We start from the raw sequence: 26,238 nt of genomic DNA on the forward strand, positions 1-26,238 counted from the left end.
TTCTGGTTCTTACTTTCGACGCAAAATTAGTGCTTCTGAGTTTTGACCTTTTTCTCAGTGCGAAGGCATTTAATTCTAAAGGCTTTGAAAATTTTTCAAAATTTTTACCTTATTTGATGAACTCCCCTTTTTATGATAACTTAATCTCTTTCGATGATGTGGAGGTACAGGCGTAATTCTGCCTATGAACTCCGTAGTATGAACTTCCTTAATCCTTGATCAAACAAAATTGCTTTCTTTCTAGCTGCTTTTTCTGCATAGCAAGTGTGATTTTTGGTCCAGTGGGAAAAAAGACCTAGCGGGTGCGAAACAGACATATGGCTTCTTTGCTGAAAAACAAGAAATAAGAAATTAGTTGCTTATCTTGCCGATTACGTGAGATATGAACTTTAAAATTGTAACTATCATATAAGCGTGTAAATATGATTTGAAATGAGATCTTATCCATTTCAGAAAAAAGATTGGTCTTAGTTAAATTGCCTTAAAAAGTGTCACAATGCTGAAAACACTTACATGTGTTTTCGTTTTCTTCACATGCTTAATATTTTTTATCGTTAATTATTTTGTACGTAAACCATACATGGATGAAATTTTCCACTACCCTCAGGCGCTGAAATATTACAATGGCTCCTTTTTTGAAGTAAGAAACTTTGTTTCCAAATAGATATGAACTTAAATTATGTATTTTTGTTATATCTAAATTTTAATTCCCGTAGACAGAGTTCTCAGCAAGTGTGTGTGTGTGTGGGGAATTTCATAGTTTCGGGGGGGGGGCTGTTAGCCCTTTATTTAGTTTTAGTTTATGAATATAAAAACTACTTTTATTCAAGTTAGTATTTATCAATATTTTCTGCACTTTTAATTTAGAAAACACGCTAGAAACTAAAACATAGGAATATAAACACGTTGATGTGAAACTATGGAATTCGATAAATGATTTAAATTTTTAATTAACAAGAAATATAGTTTCGGAAGTGAAAACATTTAAATTGTTACTGCTGATAGAAGAAATTTATGAAGTGAATCTTTGAGATGACCACTAATGATTCCAGACAATTCTGAGTTACTGTGGATGTGATTACATTAGAAAATAGTATTCTCAGTGATATTCAATAAATTTGATAATTGGTAGTTATTAAATGATCCATCACATCCTACAGAAAAAGGCTAATAAAATGAGTGGTCACAGTGAAAATGGATTTTATGTGCTTTTAAGAGCAGGAGGTATTTTGTACCAATCATATAAATTATGAGTAGTTTTACTAAATATTGATTGTAATACGTTTATGTGTTATTTTTATTGTTTATTTATGTGTTATTTTTTTATGTTGTTTTATTATCACTAACATGTGAAGTTAGCAGCTGGAAGATTGAATCCTGATGAAGGCAGAATTGACTTTGGTTGATCTTTACATTATGGTAACTTAACGATTTTTTGGCGAAAATTTGGCAACCAACTCTCCTACAGCAACCTTCTGTTTTTTTTTTCCCCCGCCGCCATTTTGTCTTCACGAAGTAAAGACATGTTTCTTTTCTTCTTATCTACTGAACACTTCTTCCAACAATCTACTAGCCGAATTACACTTATGCTAGAAATTTTATCAAACAAAACTGCTTAATCATGACAAATATTCACTGCAAAATTGGGAAAAAGTGCACAATACCATACTCCTTACGTGTTTTTCAAAATAACACATACACATAAACCATGTACACGCCGACTTATTTTTACTTAAAAAAACATCCCAGAATTGCACAAAAATGGCATTGTGCACGCTCTTCACTATATCCATGTACACTGCTTTTTTCTCATAAATTAGAAAAATTTCACGAAAATACATGACAATTTTCTCAATCTTTAAACCCGGTAAAAAGAACATATATGAAATTACCTGATCGCGAAAAAGTATTTACCCTTTACAAATATGAACATTTCCACATATAAAATAAATAAAATATCCAAAAACGTTTACCTCTAAATCATCTATTACATTATACAAGTCACCAACGAATTCATACCGCAAGCATTACAAATACTTCGTATCAAATATTTAAATTATTTCCATGAACGTTTATTTCAACTTAAACGTATACCAAATTCCTACAAACATAAAATTCACAAAATAACTATCATTTAAGTAAAATATCACTAAACCATGTCCACGTAGACTTATTTTTACTTAAAAAAACATCCCAGAATTGCACAAAAATGGCATTGCGCACACTCTTCACTATATCCATGTACACTGCTTTTTTCTCATAAATTAGAAAAATTTCACGAAAATATATGACAATTTTCTCAATCTTTAAACCCGGTAAAAAGAACATATATGAAATTACCTGATCGCGGAAAAGTATTTACCCTTTACAAATATGAACATTTCCACATATAAAATAAATAAAATATCCAAAAACGTTTACCTCTAAATCATCTATTACATTATACACGTCACGAACGAATTCATACCGCTAGCATTACAAATACTTAGTATCAAATATTTAAATTATTTCCATGCACGTTTATTTCAACTTAAACGTATACCAAATTCCTACAAACATAAAATTCACAAAATAACTATCATTTCATTAAAATATAATTAAATTCAAAACCTCTACTTAAAATATAAATGAGCACATACATTAAATTAATAAAAATTACCTTACAATCCTAATTACTTTAAACTAAATCATTGCTAATAACAATTTTCCCAATAATACCAAATTCCTTTCCACCTTACATTTAGAACAATGCATAAAAATAATATCCTCAAATAATTAAAAATACTAACTTACCTAATCTTCTTCAGAATCTTGATTACGTGGCGGATACACTTTTCTAATTCATTCAATAAAATTATTGAAAGATTTTTTCTGCGAATTTTTCCTCCATACTTCCTCCGCTAAATAAAAAGCAAACTTCTCTTTATCACAATGCCTAAATACCCATTTCGAATTAACTTTAGTTAGGGCCATGGGATCCAAATATTAAACAACACTGTTTCACACAACACAGTATAAAGCTAAATACAAAATTTCCACATTTTTTCCTGATTTGCCCCCTTTTCTGATTAAAGAACCGTAATTCGTCCATTAATATCACATGACATATTCCATGATCTCTCATTTCCTTCACGCAAAATAATGCGTAATCGGAACTGAGTACTGCTCACATTATTACCAAAGTCCCAGGTAGTAACCTTTATCGCCTCCAAAATGTCGCCAAACTACCAGTTACCATATTGTAAAGATCAACGTTGACTTTTTATGTCTTCTGCTTTTTTTTAAATAAGAGACTATAAAGCAATTTGTAAATTCTATGAACTAACTGTTGTTGACAATGAGGAAAAAAACCTGCCTTTTTTAATGTTTTAAGTAAATGCTATATAAGGAGAGAAATAAAAAGGGAACGGGCATATAAATTACCCAAGATATTCTTGCATCCATACGCAGCTATGCTGAAGTGTAACGTATATTCATAACTAAAGATGCCTCATATATTCATACATTCAAGCATAATGTATGAAAAAGGTAATTATATTGTGTAAACATCATATCTTGAGGTAAAATCGAGTAAATGTGTTTTCTTTTAATATAAGTGATAAAGGATAAATAATTATGATATGTTTAATTGTTAGGCCATGTATTAAAATGAATATGATTTTAAAAAATATTTCATTAAAATAAACATTATGTCATGTTTGTGCCAGTATAGTATTTATGGTTGGATATTTAAGAAATAGTAATTACCATAGTCAAATCAGTCAAGGGCCTCCAGACATGATTAACATAGTAAGTTGCCTTAATACGGGTAAAATGTCCCAACCCTTAGAGGCAATCCAAGGTGGCATAACCCCTCCTGATTAACCCAGGGGAACATAAATTCACAACGTCTAAGCAAAAATAATATTTAGTTAGTGATGCAATTGTCAACAAAGAGAACACAGGTCAGTAGGGTCTGTGCCAGAGCGAGCCAACCTCAACGGCCAACCTTCGAAATCTTGACCATGTAGCATACCCACAACCAAGGGGCAGACAAGATAGTACCATACTATCATATGGTTCCTGCCAAGCCTGAATCTACCATCGTATAAACGATGGTTCTAGTCACTGTGAAGACTGATTATTTACCCCAGAAGTTGAGTCTGTCTAGGTACAGGCCCTAGCCGGAGGACCTTAGGTTGCCCCCCCAGTCAATCCTGTGAAGGGTCTGTGTTACACATTCTTAAGAGGAAAAATACAGTGCTCAAACAACCATTATTTATGTGGTAATTCTTTGATTTTTGACTATCCATTGTTTTCATTAACTGGTATGTTTTCTGAGAAGCATTGCTATTTACTTATAACTAGGCTTATTCGTGTAACCATCTCATTAACAAGAATGTGCCTAAAAGCCAGTTAATAATACACCATCAAAAAGGGGGGAAATCTTATGCTTAAAGAAACAAACATTTTATGAGAATTAAATAAGTACTTTGCATTTTGGATTAGCATTCAACCTTCACTAATTACTCTATAGTCTGGGATAGCATAATGAAATAATAAAAACCACTGCTTAGTAGTTTCGTCCTAATTCTGGTTGCTGATGGACTGGCTTCACATTTTGCTTTACGATTTCTTTCTGCACCTCCAAATTTGGCATCAGCTGGCACTGTATTGGTATTGCGTAAAGCTAGCAAATAAATTCTTTTGTTGCTGCGTTAGTGTCATGTGTAGAATATCAGATGAAGATTAGAATTTTCAAGTTAGTGTCATGTGTAAAGCATTAAAGGTTGGTGCTTGAGGCCTGTGGTATATCGCTTGTATATGTGACTTACCAATTTCTAATTTTTAGGAAATAATTTAATAATTGAAAGGTACTTTCTGATGCTCACAAATAACTGATCTACACGCTCACTAAACATTGATGACTATGGTGCAAAACATGTGCTTGGCTAACTTTATGGCTTACAAGTTCACAAATAGTAACTCTGTTCACAAATAGTAATGAGCTGAAGTATTTTTATAAAAAATTTAAAATATTTGTGGGAAAACAAAAAATATTTATGGACGATATTTACAATTTTACAGTCAGTTCATGTTTGCTTTTGCCCTTGGAATTTCATTGAAACCGGCTCTTGCTTGCTGGCTTTTCTGCCCAGTTTCTCTGGTTCACCTAATTTCAGTGTTATTTAACATGTTGTATATGATTCCATTTTTTAGATCCAGCCCACCAACAGCTGAGCAGTAAAATCACTGAACACTGGTAGCTCCGGCCTGGGTTCAAATCCAGGCAAATGGGTTAGCTGCATGGGCGTTTTTCTGGCTTTCTTTATGTGTAATGCGTATATGAGCCAGTTTCACTTCAAAAATCCTCCATGAAGGCATTTCTTCCCTTAGGAAGATAGTTTTAGTGTGCTTTACCATAATGAACAAAGCCAAACCAAACCTTACTGGATCCACAAATTATATTTATGGTTTATTTTCCACGCTTCATAGTCAGTTTCTCACAGTTCATAACTGTTGTATCCCTTCCAACTATTGGAGAAGATGCTAGTTCTTTGATGTTCTTTTCAATTTCTTCCATCAATATTGCTGCATTTTTGATTGCAATGGTCAATATAAAAGTTTTCTTTATTATGAGGTAAATTCTTTTGGGTTTCTTCTATCAACATTCCTGTACTTCTGTCTGGAACAGTCACCATAAAAGTATCTTTTGTTATGTGTTATCAAATTCTTCAAAAAGTCCACTGATATGGAAGGATTTAGTATATTATGTTTCATGAATATTTCATAAATAGACTCTTGTCGTTTTCATCAATGCATGCAGTGCCACCTACTTTTGTACATTTTTCTTTTTCGTAGAAAGCATATGCATTTATTAGATGTAATTAAACCAGCAGCTAAATTAATTAGTTTTATATGGGGATAATCCCAATTCTACTTCAAAAAATTTGACTAATAAATAAAGCAGATATCTATTATAAATTAGATATGATTATTTTCAAACTGGTTTTTGACCCTCATTCTAACACTTTGCTTGCAGTTTTTGGCATTACATTTAGACAAAGTTTGATCCTTTATTAAATACAGCCTCACAGACATTTGCATTTTTATAGATACCATAGATTTTTGCATTGGTATAGCCTCATCGATTTTTCCATTCTGTATTGTTGGGCAGAATACCATAGTTCTTAAGAAATCTATTACTCTCTATTTCATCGGTTGGCAAAATCCACAGTACCATTACAGTTCATTACAACAACAATAAATGCTCATAATGGAGGGAAAAAATGCTGGCTAAAGTTTAAAAGTGTAAATCCACATGTACTTAAATATGTGTTGTGTTATTTATGGACAAACATGGGATTTCCAAATTTTACATATATATGCAAAAATATTCAGTAAACACGGTTATACTGACTGTTAAAATCAAAGTTGCGGTAAAAGTATAGTTTAGGGTACCCCTTGGCAATTTTTGGCAGTACATGGATACCGATTTTGTGCAATTCCTTGACTCATTATTTTGGCTTGCTAAGCGGCGATTTTTGTGCCAAAAATCGTCGCTACACGAAGCCAAAATACCAAGACAAACGATTGCACAAAATCGGGATCCATGTACACATCGACTTATTTTCACTTAAAAAAAAAAATCCCCGAATCTCACAAAAATGGCATTGCGCACTCCTTTGACTTCATCCATGTATACGTCGGCCTATTTTCACTTAAAAAAATCCCAAAATTGCACAAAAATGGCATTGCGCACTCTTTTAACTTTATCCATGTACACGTCGACCTATTTTCACTTAAAAAAAAATCCCCAAATTGCACAAAAATGGCATTGCGCACTCTTTTAACTTTATCCATGTACACGTCGACCTATTTTCACTTAAAAAAAAATCCCAGAATTGCACAAACTTGCATGGCGCACTCCCTTTACTTTGTCCATGTACACATCGATATATTTTCACTTAAAAAGTGAAAGGAGCACCAAATTCTACAATATAGGCAAGCAAAAAATACATAATCTCAATAAAATACATTTTAAACCAAACAATAAAATAACATAAAAAAGGAAAAACATGTTATACGTTTAAGCACTACCTAAAGCAAATATTCACTCACTATGATTTTCGAGTTCGCTTCGTACACCCAGAGCCACATAAAAATCAAAATATCAATCATACTCAAATTACTTTTTTCAAACCAGGTACTCTTTCTGATCGAACGCTTCAGATAGTGACCGTCTGAACCTTTCTTCCTACAAACCCATTCAAATCCATCGAAGCAGTTTTTACATTCAACTAGACGCATATCCTTCCTACATACAGGACACTTATAATGGCTACTCAGTAAACCTTCATTTACACACTAGTCAATTAAAGCTCTTTTCACCTTTCGTTTCAAATTAATCTTACTATATTCGGCCATTCTACCGTCTAAAGAATCAAACCAACACACACCACAAAATCGCTTACAAAACATCCCATGATTCAAAATTTCCCAGAATCATGTACCCGATTACGACACAATAGGGTTTCCATAACATTCAACTGCTCAGGCTACCACAAATTAAACAACAACTTGGCGATAAATCAAACAACAACTTTGCCATAATAAAAGGAGTACCTTAAAGTCTACTCTACCCCAAAGTTACTGGTAGTCAGGAAGTGCCTAGTGAAATGAAATTCTTTGGTAATGATACAGCAAGAAGTAAAATGTTGCTGCAAGATGACTGCATAGAAAGTTTATCCAATGTTCTAATTGAATGTGAAGATTCTAAAGAAAAAGAAGATTATTTTATTGAAGATTTGAATGATGTAGAATTTTCAGACTCCTTTGAAATACTTGGAGTAAAAAACTGCTGCCAAGCGATGCAGAAGATTTAGAGAACAGTATTGATATTAGTGGTAGGGGGGGGGGAATTATCCCACATGTGGATGTCAAAGTGGTAATATAAATTTTTGTTTACTAACATCTTTTACAACCCTTCCTAATGAATGTACTCTAATCTTTGTTTAAATTTTTCAGGAAAAGAGTAATTATAAGCATGTAGGTACTTCTAGTGTTAATTATACTTCCTGAAATATTTCACTTTCATTATTTGTACTATTAATGAATTCTTGCCCATGTGATTTTGTGACAAAATTATGCATTTGAAACATTATGCATTTTCTTTTTCTTTTAGTGGGATCCTAAAATAACCACACCTCCTGGACTGTATTTGTCAAGTGTAACAATACTGATTCCTTTATCCAAGTTAATTGAATATGATCTGAGAAAAATTGAATATTTTCGAATCACCAACCTGTTCTTCACATTTGGAAATTTCTTTTTACTCTACAAGATTCTCTGCTTGCAACACCTGGTAATAAGAAAAAAAAAAAAAAAAAAAAAAAATCGTACTGTATTGTATGTTATTTCTGCATGTCATAATTTGTGTATAATAATTATCTCTGGTTATTTGACTTTATTGTCTCTAGTTATGTAACAATTAAGCAAGAAATATTTCTCTTCATTAGATAAATTTGTATACTCTAATAGCTTACTTCTGTTATGTGTCATGCCTCAAATTTTCAACTGAATCTTTTGTATTCTTATTTGCTTAGATTCATTTCTGATAGCACAGGAACTGCTACATTTTAGGATAATTAGCTACTTGTATTTAATTAAGATTGCAAAAAAATAAATAAACTACAAAATCTGAAATCCAGATGTCTAGTATCCGGAATGATCTAAAATCTGGATCTGATGATCAGAAAAATTCCAAATCCAAAATTACTGAAGTGCCAATGTGTCAGTATCTTGGACTTTGTACTGTAAATATTAAAAAAAAAAGAAGAAGAAAGGTATAATTTCAGCTGAGTATTTAAAGTAATTTTCTATGCATTGTATTATTTGTGTCTAACTGTAAATCCATAATTTATATGTCATAGCTGCCAACCTCGTTTATGACCAAATCTCCTGGATCAAAACCACGATCTGCTACCATTTATTGTTTAGAGGCCCATATTTAGAGTAAAGAAGCCATTGATTTAGGACAACACACTTTATTTACACAAATATTGAATAAAAAGTGCACACAGCAAATTATATTGACCATCACACAGCATTAGTCTATCACCATCTCCGTACGCTTGAATGACAGATGTGTTGGGAGAAGAGACAGCTGCGCCAGCATAATTAATACACATGCACATAAAGAAAAAAGTTCGCTCGCCTCTACCTAACAAATATTTTCCTTCATGACATTTAATAAAATTTTTCCATTGTGGTGGAACATACCAAACGTTTTTTCTTCCAGTGAAAAGGTTTTTGTGTACTTCAGTAATCTTATCATATCCATAGTTACATGCATAAGGTGTGCCATTAAAGCTATGGCACACCTTATGCATGTAACTGTTCTAGTCTATAGATGCATTGCGGTTCATATTTAGTTGGAGTTCTCAAAATTCAATAGATATCTGCTTACATCAAAACTAGATGAATATCACAGCTGTAAGGAAGGTGATTTTTCAATCCTTCAGTTCAATTTTATGTTTTTAAACCTTTCTTCTTATTATAGGATTCTTTTCTGCCAGTACCATTTCACTATTGAGTTATTGATAAAATGCAATGGTGATCAAGTGATTGCATTTGCTAGGTTTAGTGCTTTTACTTATGTATTTTTGCTACAGTTTCGTACAGACTCGATAATGAAATTTTACTGGAAAATTATTCACAGCATTTAATTAAATATCTTAAATTAATGGAATTGTAAATATGCTAATTTCATTCTCCCCTTCCTAGCGATTTGCAGTGTAATTTTTCTTATTGATCTGAATTTTCATATTCTATTATAGATATTGGTAGATCTACTTATGAAGATTCAACCAATGTTTAATTATTGTTAATGTTTGTGTTTAATTTTGTTTCACATCAATATATGTTACATTCTTAAGTTTATTCATACATATTCATGTAAGTACATTCATTATTAATTTTATTTCCATCACATTAAAAAAAAATAATGCGAGCTTTCGTTCCCTGCTCGGGTTTTTCTCAGTAAAAAGCATAATAAACCCAAAATGAAATTAGTCTAAAGTATAAAATTTAGAATATTGAATTAAATATTGGTTGATCTTTGGATTATGGTAACTTGGCGATTTTTTGGTGAAAATTTGGCGACCAACTCTGCTACAGCAACCCTCTATTTTTTTTTCGCCGCCATTTTGTCTTCACGAAGTAAAGACATGTTTCTTTTCTTTTTATTTCCTGAACGCTTTTTCCAACAATCTACTAGCCGAATTATACTTATGCTACAAATTTTATGTAACAAAACTGCTTAATCATGACAAATATTAACTGCAAAATTGGGAAAAAGGGCACAATCGCAAACTCCTTGCACGTTTTTCAGAATAGCACATACACATAAACCATTTACACATCGACTTATTTTTACTTAAAAAAAATCCCAGAATTGCACAAAAATGGCATTGCACACACTCTTAACTTTATCCATCTACACTGCTATTTTCTCATAAATTACAAAAATTTGCACAAAAATGCAAAAAAATTCTGTGAATCTTTAAACTCGGTAAAAAGAACATATATGAAATTACCTGATCGCGAAAAAGTATGTACCCTTTCCATGGATGAACATTTCCATGTATAAAATAAATAAAATATCCAAAAACTTTTACCTCTAAATTATCTATTATATTATAAACGTCACCAACGAATTCATACCACAAACATTACAAATGGTTACAAATACTTAGTGTCAAATATTTAAATTATTTCCATACACGTTTACTTCAACTGAAACGTATACCAAATTCCTACAAACATAAAATTCACAAAATAACTATAATTTAATTAAAATATCACTAAACCATGTACACGTCGACTTATTTTTACTTAAAAAAACATCCCAGAATTGCACAAAAATGGCATTGCGCATACTCTTCACTATATCCATGTACACTGATTTTTTCTTATAAATTAGAAAAATTTCACGAAAATGCATGAAAATTTTGTGAATCTTTAAATCCAGTAAAAAGAACATATATGAAATTACCTGATTGCAAAAAGTATATACACCCTTTCCAAAGATGAACATTTCCACGTATAAAATAAATAAAATATCCAAAAACTTTTACCTCTAAATTATCTATTATATTATAAACTTCACCAACGATTTCATACCGCTAACATTACCAATGGTTACAAATACTTAATATTTAAATTATTTCCATGCACGTTTACTTCAACTGAAACGTATACCAAATTCCTACAAACATAAAATTCACAAAATAACTATCATTTAATTAAAATATCACTAAACCATGTACACGTCGAATTATTTTTACTTAAAAAAACATCCCAGAATTGCACAAAATGGCATTGTGCACACTCTTCACTATATCCATGTACACTGCTGATTTCTCATAAATTAGAAAAATTTCACGAAAATGCATGAAAATACTCAACGTATTCTACTCAAACATATTCCAAAATACTACAAACATATAACTCACAAAATCACGATCATTAAATTAAAATAGAATTAAATTAAAAAACACTACTTAAAATATAAATAAGCACATACATTAAATTAATAAAAATTAGATTACAATCCTAATTACTTTAAACTAAATCATTGCTAATAACAATTTTCCAATAATATCATATTATTTTATTTACTTCTTACATTTAGAACAATGCATAAAAATAATATCCTCAAATGATTAAAAATACTAACTTACCTAATCTTCAGAATCTTCATTACGTGGCACGCGCACTTCCACTATTTCACACAACACACAATGAAGCTTAATACAAAATAATATAGTACTACAGTTTTCCAAATTCCCCCCCTTTTCCGATTAAAGAACTGTAATTCGTCCATTAATGTCACATGACGTATCTCATGATCTCTCATTTCCCTCACACAAAATAATGCGTAATCAGATCTGAGTACTTCTCACATTATTACCAAAGTCCTAGGTAGTAACCTTTATCGCCTCCAAAATGTCGCCAAACTACCAGTTACCATATTCCAAAGATCAGCCTAAATATTTATATAGTTTATACCAGCATCACAAATGTCTCAATATTCTGATTCATGCATTAAAGTGATTACATGTCAGTTTGGAGTTCTTTTTAAATGTTGTTGCCATGCAGCATAAAAAAAAATCTCCCAGCAGCTCTCAATTGTAACATGAAAATCTACCAGTTTTTTATATTTCAAGGTTGGTAGTTATGGTATGTAGAACAGAAGTCTTTTTCTATGGCTTGCAATAAGGCAAAGAAAATTTGTTGTTACTGTTGTTGTATTTTCTGATACATAAATTTTTCATATTTATTTTGGCAGATCCATTCAAAATCACATTAGATTGTTATTCTCTGCTAAATAAGAAGGTGAATAACTTCTTTTGAAGTAATTTTCAATTCTTATTTTACCAAACTGTTTGTTGTTGTTAACATTACATTTTCCATTCTATAGCTTCCATAATCTATAGAGTTTCAGTGTGTAAGAATTAAAACACTCACAGTTTTTGCAAAACACTGTAATACCTGGAAATCTTGCTTCTGCTTCATAACTTCAAAAATCTAGGAAATGCGTTAAGAATTAATGTAACACAAAGAAACATAGTCTGTGAAAAGTTTCTATAGAAAAACTGTTTCAAGGAAGGGGGAAGGTACACAAAGCAGATATGCACTTGGTTGTTAATGCTGTTGATGTCTTAAGTTAATATTGAAGTAATAAATAAATAAACCCCACCCCTATCTCCTTTTTTAGGGGGAAGGAGGACTGCTAATATTGCTAAATTTCATTTAAATGGGCTGTGTATTAGTGGGAGTAATAATTTTTCTGTTGAGTGTTAGCCTGTGTATTAAGAGCTGGTGTTTTAAACCATTCAGAAGGTGATTTATGCCAGTGATGGTCAACTAGTAGCCCATAACGTTCTTTTTCTGAAAAGTTAGCTTTGGCTTATTATTATCTCTTCCCTGATAAATGGCATACGTTTAAGCATCAGTGTGGTAGCATATGTTCCTGCACAAACATGCAATGTATATATTTTTGATTATCTTAAAAGATAAAATAATTTTTATAATTCTGTTACTTTGCTTGAGCATCTACATTTTTCTCATATGCTTATATTTTAGCCTTCCAGCGAGCTCGCCTTCTAGACCAACAAGAAAGGTCTTGCGTATTTCCTAGATACACTATTATAAAAAATAAATTATTCAGAGCAAAATTATTCTTTCAACGTTTTCCTTTACAAGAGCATTTGCTAGCTTTTGAAGATATTGCCTTCTTAATAATTTTTCACTATTATTCATTGAATGAATTATTGGTGCTGTATTCAGCATAGAGAAGAAAACTACAAGAGGCCAATACCTGGTGTTCCTGGCAATATTGTAGGAAGCACAGAGTTTGTCCACTGTGTCGACACTTCCTTTGGTACGATTGTAAAATTTGATAAGCTCAGGCTTTTTTTGGTCCTGTGTATCTTCATTTATTGCTAAGTCATCATGAAGACTTGAAATCAATAGACTTGTATTGGGATACCGAGTTTTTGTCAGCTTGAACTGTTTCAGAATTTGAGGTTTATTTTTTTTTCAAAGTACCTACAAATGACAATTTTTTTTTTTCATCTAGATCTCGTACTAACTCAAAACTTGAAAACCAGTTGTCTGTGGTTACATTTCTTCCATAGTTTTGAATAGGTTCTGTCAACCTTTTTACAACATCTTGTGGTTTGTTGCTTATGTAAAAAGGACCATCTGGCCGTGCTCCAGCATAAATTTCCACATTTTATGTGTAAAACATACGAGCGTCTACCATGGCATAAATTTTTATACCATATTTGTTTGTTTTTTGAGAATGTATTGAATGAAATCACATCTTCCATGAAATCCTTCTAATTTCTCATCGATTGTGACATTCTTTCCAAATGAATAGCACTTTTGGCAATTAGAGACACTCTTTTCAAAAATGTTTCTTATTGGAGCCAAGCGGTCGACTCCTCTTCGTTCTGATCTTGTGTTTATGTCATGAAACCATAAAGCTCTCAGTAAAAACAAAAATCTCTTCAAGTTCATTACTACTTTAAAATCATCCATTCTCCACAGTTCCTCAAGATTAACTCTGTTACCATGATAAATATGAGCTAAGTAAAGTATGCACAAAGGAGCTTTTATTTCTGCTCTATTTGTGTCTCTGCTGTCCCTTATACAAGAATAATTAGACCTCGTAGAAGAAATAAACTTATTAGTATTTTCAGCGATGATTTCTATTATACTATCAGTAAAGAGGCATTTTCATACATCCAAAATATCTGTTAGATATTTAGCTTCACCGATGACTTCAGGAACATGAACACATATGTTACGAGGCGCTCGTTTAGTTTTCATAAATGGTTCTTTATGTCATGACCAAGAATCGATGACTTTTCTGTTTTTCTTTTGATGAGCTATATACACTTCGGAAGAATTATCATCATTTTCCTCTTCAGAATTGCTCTCTGCACTTATCTCCGATTCTAAATCATCTTCTCTTTCTGAAATTCACTCTTCTTGATCTGTAATGCTTTCACATAAAGTAATGTCCTCATCGTCATCACTGTCACATAAAAGCATATTTCTTCTAATCTCAAGATCCTTCGGGTCATTCATGTCGAGCATTTTACTTTTATCCGTCATAACTTAAAAGAACAAAAATATCATATATGGTCGCACATATGTGACGCATACAGTGCTTGTATTTTATCAATAAAAGTAATTATGCACACAAAAATTATAAATCATTAGATTTAGATGCAGAAGAATAAAGATTTTCTATAATAAAACGGAAATTAGATATAACAAAAACTTACTTCAATGGTCGCATGTATTTCTGGAATACAAATAGTAAATCTGCAGATTACCATTAACCCCTTGAAATCCAGCAGACGACTGAAAGCAGGGCGAATGAAGAGGAGAGAATACCCAAGGACACGCGGTCATAGCGCTCTTTGGTCTATGAAACAAATGCAAAATTAATATCTAGTGTATGTCACACATACGCACGCCCATTGGAAGGTTAAAAGTAAAAATATTTTTGTGAAAAATACATTCGAACTGGAATTTTTAGTTAGTTATGTATGTAATTTTATCTTGGGCCTTGGCTTTATTCCATCTTCAAAATTCTTTACAAAAGCTAATGTAAAATAAATACTCCTTTATAGTATCTTGAAACAATAAGTGTTTATTATTTGGAATATATTCCTTAATATTGGCTTCACTATGGGTTCCCTAACTTTTCATGTCCCACAAACCTAAAAATTTTTTAATATGTTCTTGCACCCATAAAGCAGTTTCTTTTTTTATTTTGAAGAAATCATAACAGAATTTAATATTCGCATAACTCATTAAAAATTAAGGACTTTTTGTTCCTGCTTATTGGATGAGCATTTACCACATTGCAGCAATTTGCTGTTAATAGCAGTTTGTATATCTGCTTGTGCATCCGAACAATTTCTGAATTTGTTTTGATTGAGAAAAGGGCAGTAAATCCAGACTCGCATAAGTATACCATCAAAAATAGGATGAGCACAGTTAGTGCTTTGAATAAGTTTTAGGAACGTATTAATTGGTGAACTCCAATATTATTCCAAAGTATTCCTTTTAAACTGCATTTCAAGAGCACAGTTTGTGCAGAGTTCTAACAGATCCGTGGTTCATAATATTCAGACTTGAAGAGTATGGACAGGGCTGGATTAAAAATTAAGCAGTAAAGGCATCAAGGAAAAGGAACATCACAAAAGAATTCCTCAGGTAATTGGCACCAAAAAATTTTCAGTGTCAGTTTTGCCATGGAATACAACTGAGAAAGAGAAAAGATATGAAAAAAAGTTGTGATGGACATCAAAATCTTTCATATGCTTAGAGCCTGTGAAGGTGTTCATCTGGCCCTGAGTATTTGTTTATAATCCATTTTTCAGAAATTTTCAGTTCTCTATTAATATATGTTGGCATCTTATGTGATTGGCAGTCTATAGCTGAAGAACATAATAAAGTAATATAATTATAAATTAAATTTTTTTACATAGATAAATCTGGTATTGAAAACCATGAGTTGATTTAGTTTACAATTCTGAATTATGCAAGAACCAGCATTATTTTTGATTGAGAAATTTTTCATAAAATTCTAAAGTATGTCTCATATTGAATTTTTTTCTTATTTAAGAATAATTTCCTAAATATCTGTTATTAATGAATAAGCTTTTAATTGATGTTTAAATTGATTATGTTAGTTATGCATCTGATGTTTAATGCAACCATATACAGGGAGACACACACACACACACAAAAAAAAAAAAAAAAAAAAAAAAAAAAAGAAACTTTTTAACAATCCAATAAAATTAAGAGTGAAGGAAGAAAATTTTATTCATAGTAATTGAAACCTTAAAACTTGCCATTTAATAAGCATAAAAGGAATTTATCATTTTTTTTTAAAGTTATGTCCTTTAGATGGCGTCCTCCTGTACAAATGCATTCTTGAAATCTGCTGTTGAGATTCCTCATTAACCGCTGCAACATCTCAGCTGGAATTTCATCCTGAATTCTCTGTTTTAGCTATCCAGTGTTCTTGGTTGGGTCGTGTACACTTTACTCTTGAGATAGCCCCACAAGAAAAATTCACAAATGGACAAATCTGGCAATCTAGAGGGCCAGGGAACATTACTGAATCTTGAGACCACACAGCTACCAAATGATTCTCGCCAAGTTTCTTGAACATATGAAAAATTGTTCAATTCAGGTGTAATAAAAGATTGTAACATCTCCACGTAATGATCCACATTGACAGTTACTATGATACCCTGTTCATTTTCGAAAAAATAAAGTCCATTGATCCCATGTAATGAAACAGTACACCATACGGTCACCTAACTAGCATGTAAAGGGCACTCATGAATTTCTTTAGGATTTGTGTGATTTGTGAATAATTAGGATTTGTGCCTGTTGCCCGTTCCACTGATCCATGTTTACTAAAATAGCAGAGTGTTTATTTGCTCAAGGTCTCTCTCCTACAGTAAAGCCACTACACATTTCATAAATTCCTGTTACTCTGTGTCACCTCGTATTATTTAAAAATGAGTATTGTACTGATTGTTTATTTGTAAGAATATAAAAGCACTAAAGGTAACATATTCGTATCATACCATGAGCATCTATGCAGTATTTAAACATGCACAATATGAAGGCTGTGCACGTTAAATATGTATTATATTTTATTACACATGTTACCAGCAAAGTATGAAATTCCAGCATTCTATAGAATACTGAAGCATTTTATAGAATGCCTGGTGATTTTAGGCCAAATGTGAAATATAAGAATTATTATATACTTAACCTAGGCATTGCATGCAATACCCAAGCATTCTATAGAATGATAAATGCTCTTTTTTGGCAAAGTATGGGAAAAAGTGTCATGATAAGGCTATTATTTAAAAAGATTCATGCTTCAAAAATACAAATGTTATTTTGAAAACAATAATGAGTGCCTTTAAAAAATTATATTAAAAATACATAAAGAAAAGTGAAAGTTGTACAAAACAAACTTATACCTTTCTTATTAAAGAAAACAAAATGTTCATATAAAAAGTAAATTTAAATTTACCTATTTTTTGCAACATTGTAGGTTTGAATGACTTTTTGAATTTACTTCATTATTTTTTCACACAAAGACATTTCATATTTCGGTACTTTTACACATACACTTGATGAATCCTTGGCCACTTCCATTGGATTGAGCTGTGGCAACTTACCGGAGAGGAATTTCATGGTCTGGAATATCTTCGATTCTAAGTTCTTAGAACATAAAGTGAACTGTGATCTCATGTATAGTTTTAAAATTCTTTCAGAAGTTTCAAGTCAGAGACTTATATTCTGTCACACTCATTACGACTGCCAATATATTTCATGAATTGTTATGTACTTTCGCTAGGCATTGTATATAATTATGGAGATGTATTTCATGCTTTGCTTGTTTGTCATTTGGCATTCTGTAGAATGCCTGGGTAGTGTATGAAATATTTAATCATTTCTTACATTGCTGGCCAGTTTTTGGGATTCTATAAAATGCTTAGGTATTCTATAGAATGCTGAATTTTATACATTGCCAACAGCATGATGATATTTCAAATTCATTTTTTTCATAAGGCTTTATGTAAGGGCTGCTCCATTTAGTTAGATTTTGTGCTGCTGTTTATGGCTGGTGCTAAGTGGAAACCTGTTAGCAGAAAAGTATTGATTTTTCTTTTGCGAAATGGAAAATTTTTGGCAACAAAATTTAGTAATTGCTGAATTTTGTTTTAGCAGTGTAGGTAGTAAAACATTAATTTACAAACTAGCATATATTTTAATCTTTTGGTTTAATAAAGTAATTGATATTGATAATGTATTTAATGATATTTACAGTTTGAAACATTGTGAACCGAAGCCTTTACATTATTCATTTAAACCTTTTCATTGTTTAAACATTGTAATCTTTATTCTTTTTTTTAAGTAAATAGCATTTGGATTTTTATATTGCTTTACTGCTGAGGTTACTATGTTGTATTGTAAGTTGTGGCCATTCTGCAGTAGGTTTATTATGAAGATGTAGATGAAGCCACATTTTATAAGTGCAGTTGTCCTCATACATTCAAAAAATTAATGATTTTATCCAAATATACCTTCATATTAATAAAAACATTGTTTTGGTAACATGCTTCTTCTCCATTTCTTCTACAGGCTAGTTCAACTTTTGTAATAAAGCACTGAAAAATCCCAAACTCTTCATTAATCCAGCATACATCCCCTGACATAATTACAATGCTAGGACTGCTAAGTCAATCCCAGATATCTTGTAACCCTAATTATTGCATATAATTAAATAACATCAAGATAATTTTGAATTTTTATGCTGCTGTTTTGAAAATTCATTTTTTTAACCTAGCATAATATTTACTAGATTTATATAAAATCATTAAGAACATTTACTTAATTTTGTTTAAAGTTTACATTACTTTACTTGTTTAAGTTCAGCATTTCTAATTCTTGTTACAGTTATGTTTTGTTATTCTAATTATAAATTTCTTTTCTTTTTTTCAGAAGGATGAAGAACGTTTTAAAATTCTCTCTGCCATGAACATATCAATGTTTCCAGTATTATATTTTTTTACGTTTCTGTACTACACAGATTGTGGTTCAGTATTTTTTGTATTATTAATGTATTACTGGAATAAGAAATATTGCTTCATCTCTGCTGCAATTGCTGGAGCTTTGTCAATTTTCTTTCGTCAGACAAATATTGTATGGGTGTTTTATGTGAGTTGAGCTTTTAATTCCTTTATTTTTTTCATTTTTCTTTCTTTAATGGTTAAAATAATAATTAATTGAGTTAAGCCATTTTACAGTACTTGCATATTTTCACACTGACCATTAAGTTAGATGAAATAGTGCCATGTTTGTACCAGCCATTCTAGTGGAAGTTTAAAAGAATAGATCATATTTAGATAGATAATCAATTTGTAAAAGTTTCAAATATAACATATAAAAAACTTTAATAAATACGAGCTCATATCATCACCATCGCTTATCCCATTTCAAATGACATCCTGCAGCATGCCCATTTTTCTTTTTTAAATCTTTTTTAAATGCCTGGATCTGTTAAGTTTAAAAAGATACTTTAGTGCTCTTCTGTACAAGGTAGTTGTGAAATTTTAATAGCTGTTTTTGAATGAAAAGGAATAGTCATTTATGTATATTTTTCTTTACAAAAGCTAAACTGACAAACTGGTAAACTGGCATATCAATCAGTATTACAAAAAAAAAAAAAAAAAAAAAAGAAAAAGAAAAAGAAAAAACATGGTGAAGCTCTTATAAATGTGTTGTGATGTCACTCTTATCAATTACTGGCACTAAATCTCACTATTTAGCAACAGATTTTGTTGGTCAAAAATTGTCAGCAGGAAAGTATTGAAGGTTAAACATTTTAAAAACATCTAAATATTATTTATTTTTATGTTTGGATTTCAAAGTTTTATTGATATTTTTTCACCTATTACTTTTCATTTTGTTAATTTTATGATGTAGAAGTTCTTAAAATTTTATTCTCTATCAAACTAACTGTGTTTTTCCCCAAATGCTAAGGTATCTCAGAGAAAAATTTTAATGAATAAAATTTATAATGAAAATTTTCTAAGATATCATCGAACAGTTTAAAATGTTTTGGTGGTCTGTGAAGGTATTCGTCTTAGAGAGATGTGTTCAGTGCTGTGGTGAAATTATGTTTTTTTTTTAAACTTTAGGGGTAATTTTCAGAAGTGGTCATTCTGAGAAGAGCATTGTAATGAGAGATTTCACTTTATTAATGTTTTCATTATTGTTATTATTAATTTTTAAGTAAATCTGATATTTATTCTTGGTTTATAAGTTGATATAAATGGTTCCCTATCTTTTTATATTTTACTCATTTGTTTGAATATGCATATTGTTCAAAACACACAGATACATGGACATACAGATTTATTATCAGAGCAGCAGGTTTCAAATCTGAAGTAAATGTTTGAATTGAAACACTTTTTTATCACTACCACAGTGTTAACATAGCACAATATTTTGCCATGACTAATGGTAAATATTTCAGAAAATGAAATATAAAATCTACAGGAGAGTACTGTGGTATTTTATTAACTTATGTGGTGGTCATAACTGAACTGAGCTTGTAAGTAAATTCTGGAGTATAATGAATTCAAGAGCTTATCTTGGATTAGTAATTTCTGGTTATATAGACTCGAGCGAATCCTACTCACTGATTGTGTACATTCCTTTCTTCTCACAAACAGGCTGGCTTTTTTCTTGGAATAAATTTAGAGTTCTTGATATTGCAGACATATAAATTACAGAAACTAGGTTAGGTTATTTAATTACGGCAAAGCCTTGAGGGCTATCTGTCTAAGGAGAGAGATGCCTTTGTGGAGGACTCTAAGGGAAACTGGCTCGTATACACGTTACACATGGGAAAAACGACGAAAACACCCATGCAGCCAGCCCGTTCACGGGATTTGAACCTCGGACCAAACTACCAGTGTTCAGCGACTTTACCGCTCGGCTGCTGGTGGGCAATTGCAGAAACTAATTGATTTTATTAAATATATGTAAAATATAAAAAATACAATGGCTTTGCTCTATGCAAACAAGCAACCTCTAATTAACTTTTTGCAATTTCAGGATCTTCTCCCTAGACCAGTATTTTCGAGAACATTCAAGCATATTATATAACCACTTCTATAAATGAAGAATCGCGCCATTTTGCGTTAGAGACTGCTTTCTCCCCCTACTGCTGTTAAGATCTATGCTTCAGCTCTTTTCATATACCTCCCTTTGTTTAAATACTATGACGCAGTGAATTTAAAGTTAATCTTATTTAGTACAGAATAATGATCTGACTTTTGAATTGAATAAAGATATGGAGTTACAAATTTAAATCCTTCTGTGTCGTCATTGGATGCCACCTTACACTCAGCCACAACAATGTCAACAATGTCCAGAATTCAGATGTGACCAGATTGCCAAGCTTCATTCACGTGCCCGACTGCCAAAATATTACATATATATATATATACAGTTAAGAGTCGTTAATCCGGACTCGTCGGGACTTCGGCGATTCCGGATTATCGATTTTTCCGGATTATAGATCATCAGTTTAAATCTGGTAAGATGGCATGCAGAAATTACAAAATTAAAAAGATGAAACCGTAATTTATGAAATAAAGAACAATTATGATCTAAAGGGTATCAAAATTTACAAAAAGAAAAAGCTTAATATTTATTTGTTTACTTTATTAAACATTTCTTTCAATGTAAGTTGCTTCGTTTCATGTGATAATACTTTCTCTTTAATTCTATTAAACAGACATAATTTCTTGTTTAGTTACAAAGTTCCGCTGTTCAAGTCCTATAATTGCTGTGTTGAGAATACCGACTAATTTGTCAATCGAAATGTTTTCGTTTTCAATAACCTCTGGGTCACTTTCTTCACTATCGGAAGCGAATTATAATGACGAGGAACTTGATTTAAATCATATCAAAGACGGAGTACATCGAAATGAAATACTACACTTAGTACGGAATTATAAACCAAATAAAATAAAAACATCTGCCCTGAAGATAAGGATAGTGCTGACAGATCAACTTCCAATCCGCCGCGTGAAATTGATAAACAGATTTCGGATTTCAAAACATACTTTCGCTTTGTAGATACAAATTACATTAAATAAATAAATAATAATTATTATTAGTAAATATATATCGGAAATTCTATTTGACATAATCTTTCTAATCTATCATAATCTAATAATGACGTTTCTGCCCCCCCTCTGCCGCAGAGCAGCGTGAAATTGATAAACAGATTTCGGATTTCAAAACATACTTTTGCTTTGTAGTAAATATATATCGGAAATTCTATTTGACATAATCGAAAGTTCAAGCTTACTTTTATAAAATTGCTTTAACAGTCTGCAAAAAATAATAAGCCGGATCCATTTCGAAGATTAAGGAACAACGCAATCTGCAGCATTAACTGAATTAGATAACTTTAGCTTAGCGTATAACTCCGTTACACATTAAACGCGCATGCGCACAAACATATTCGCAGCCGTAAGGGTCTTACGCGCTCTCGTAAACGCCTGTGCGCATGCGTGAACGCGACGCATGCGCAGAAAGTTTGTAGCTTTGAGGTCCGGATTATAGATCATTCCGGATTATGGGTGTCCGAATTAACGACTTTTGACTGTATATATATATATGCTGAAACACGCTGCATATATATATATTGTTACCTTTTTTCCTTCCTTTATTACTTTCATTACGGGTTCATAGATTTGGAATGAATAATGACGACACTTGATGAATTATCAAAACACACTTTATTGGCCAGTATTATTCAAGACAGCTTCAAAATCTCATTTACAGTAGTTGAAGAACTACTATAAACACACTGTAACAATCAGTGACACTGCCTTCAGGTTATCAGGCTATAATGGTGGAGACAGCTTCACTGCAAAGCACCAGAGTACAGCTCCTGACTCAGCTCTGTCGTTCCTGGAACTTCACTTACTCTCAAGACTCTCAACACTACAACTTGTGATGCACTCGACGATACACCAGAGTACAGCTTCCGTCGCTCCCGGAGCTCAACATACGCTCTTGACAATGCACTAACCGCAGTACAGTAAGAGACTCTTTTGGTGCACTTGACAATCAACTTGGCACTCACTGACTGGACTGACTATCAACTTGACTATCACTAACTAACTGATTCTCCGCATACCAGCAGGGTTTATATAGCTTTGGGCTTATGTTCGAGAACATTGTGGGCTAAACCAGTAAGAACTCGTTCCAGAAGGTTCTCCATCCATTTATGGCATATCGCCAATTTTGTCGCCAAATGTTTCCAGATATTGCAACCCTGCATACCTTTGCCATTTTATGGCAAGCCTAAACCTGCTTTGCGGAGGAAGCTATCTTACCACGCCTTGACATTTCATAACAATATATACAGGGTGTTTCAGCAAATCAGCTATAAAGATTAAGGACAGATAGAGTATACCTAGATGATGAAAAAACACATAGCAATGCATGTTCAGAAATGCTTTCCTGCGTGGTAGTGATGACACAGAGCACAAGAAAAAAAGGACACAAACAAGGTGAGAATATATGTTTATTATGCTTAGGGTAAATGAAATCAAGAAATACGAACAAAAAGAGACAATAATCATCAAAGGAGGTGTTCGAAATTATGTTTGAAACATATCTTCAACAGGGGATCAGCAGGTTTGGTCCGGTGCTTTGGCTAGCAAGATTGCCAAACTTCACTTGCACTGACTACTTCCTCTTGGAAGTAGTCAGTACAGTCTTGACTACTTCCTGTTGGAAGTAATCAAGACACTGGTGTACAAAATCCCCATTAGAAGTGGTGACAAACTTGTTGCACATATCGTGGCAGCTGCTTGGGAAGCCCAGGACATGCCTGGTGTGTTCCAGAGCATCAGATCTTCCATGTGCCATAGATGTGAGGCCATCATCAGTCTCTGGGGTCATAATTTCTGACACATTGTTTGATAATGATCATTGTCTATTTTTGTTCTTATTTTTCGATTTCTTTTGTGCTAAGCGTAATAAACATGTTTCTCCAACCTGTTTATGTTCTTCCTTTCTTGTGCTCTTTGTTGTCTCTAGCATGCCAGGAAAGTCTTTTCGAGCATGCCTGAATCACCTATGTGATTTTCCATCATCTAGGTGTACTCTGTCTCTGCTGAAAGTTTGTAACCAATTTGCTGAAACACCTTATATATATATATAATCTTACTAATACAATATAATTTTCTGCATAATAGTAGATAATTTAACTATACATCTAGCATTACTCAAGAATATTTCAAGAATAATTTTGCTATTGAAATGGATATAAAAGGAGAACTTCTTTAAAGTGATGAATTAAAAGAAGGAAATGGAATTTTACAAAGTGATTGTGACAGCAAATATAATTTTAGTTTGATAGAAATTTGGATATCAATGCTGTTTATTCAGAAAACGAAACTGTCTAAAACAATGATTTCAAACATGCAAAGCAATCATATAAAAGTTAATGGTAATTTAAAAATTCCAGGTTGGTTCTACTAACAGTATAAAGTACTAGCTACATTTATATCTGTTCTTTAGAATATTTTAGTGATTGTGTATGGTGAGCTTGTAAATCATATCTTTAGTGAATGAATCGCTGTGCAACTGAAAACATGTATTAATTCCAAAATAAACAATAGTCATAAGTTCATCTTAAATCTGACAGCATCATATATATAGTATTTTCACAAAATTAATATTGAACTTGTTATGTTAACATTTCTATGTGCAGTTTTGTTAAAAATTTATTTTGAAACACTATATGAAAGATAAAAGTTAAAGAGGTGGGAAAAGTTAGAAATTATTATACAGGGTTATTCAGAATGATATATGGTATTTTAAAAACTGTAATAAATTCAATTTTGAACAGGGACTTATCAGAACAAGTTTAAGAACAAAGAAAACTCAAATATTTTCTTTTCAGTGCAGCCTGCATTGAGTATAGAAGATGCGATGGCGCTAAGATTGCTAGAATAAAAAATGATCTCAGAAAGAGAATATATTTTGCATCTTGCAGTATGCGAAATTGGATTCTGTCATTTTGGTACAATGTACATTTCATAGATGATTTGGAAATGATAGTACAATTGACAAAAGCATTCAAAAGTAGTATCACAAGTTTTAAGAAACAGGTTGTCTTTGTAAGAGCAAAGCACATGGAGGCTATGCATTAGAAGCGAGAGTGTGGGAAAGATTAGAGCGATGTTTCTGTGCTGCCCAAAGAAATCAACTAACAAAGCAAGTTTTGAACTGGGACTTTTGCAAACAACAGTGTGGTGTGTTTAAAAAAAAAAAAAAAAACAATTGCAAATGAAACCTTACAGATTGCAGATTACTCAAGCTTTACTACCTAGAGACAAGGACCAACAAATGGATTTTTTTATTAATATACAGAACAAATGTGACAAAGGGCTGAATCTCACTGAAGTGGTTAATTTGTGCTTCGCACAACAAACCAGCAAAAGTATACTATATTCCATTTGTATTCAAGGGTGATGATCTCTTTTGTGCCTATCAACTGAGAGCATCCAAGTTATGTTTGACTGGATTCAGGTCTTCAGTATATGCAGGCTGTCCTCATTTGAAGTAGGTTTTTTATATCATCTGTCTTATCTGGGCAGACCTTGTTGTTGATGTGGAGAAAATTGGCACCTCCGTGTAAAATATAAACATGATTCAGAAATATCTCTGTAAAATAGCTTTTTATAACACATTTATCTTTCTTGACACATCATTTGATGTCCAGAATTAACAATTAAAAGGATTCGTCCGTGAGCATTAACATTTGTTGTTACATTTTATATAAAAAACAGGGTTCGTACAGTCCTTAAGAATTCTTGAAAGTCCTTAAGCTTTTGGAATCAATTTTTGGGCCTTAAATGTCCTTAATTTTGGCCAAACTCAGCAGAAAGTCTTTAATTTTAATCATCTGAAATTTCTGTCTGTTTTTACGACTGCCATTTTGAGTGTGAATTAGCATTTTGGAGGAATATTTTTGGCGCTTCACTGACATATACCGTCTTTTTCCGAAAATAAGACACTGTCTTACTTTCTTTTTCGAAA

At 32.0% G+C, this 26,238-nt stretch overlaps 1 protein-coding gene across 1 annotated transcript in view; it reads left to right on the plus strand.

Annotated features, from left to right (window-relative positions):
* Nucleotides 1-270: 270 nt before the first annotated feature.
* Nucleotides 271-26,238, plus strand: part of Alg10 (alpha-1,2-glucosyltransferase Alg10) — a 32,829-nt gene continuing 6,861 nt past the window's right edge. Inside the window, exons 1-3 of the mRNA XM_035361612.2 lie at nucleotides 271-640; nucleotides 8,165-8,344; nucleotides 19,102-19,317. Of these exons, the coding sequence (XP_035217503.1) occupies nucleotides 497-640; nucleotides 8,165-8,344; nucleotides 19,102-19,317 (540 nt within the window). The 5' untranslated portion in view covers nucleotides 271-496. The remainder of the gene's footprint in view (nucleotides 641-8,164; nucleotides 8,345-19,101; nucleotides 19,318-26,238) is intronic.

Source organism: Stegodyphus dumicola, chromosome 3 (genome assembly GCF_044657685.1).
Source record: "Stegodyphus dumicola isolate Sdum_Otavi_A_Nest chromosome 3, ASM4465768v1".
Classification (NCBI taxonomy): domain Eukaryota; kingdom Metazoa; phylum Arthropoda; class Arachnida; order Araneae; family Eresidae; genus Stegodyphus; species Stegodyphus dumicola.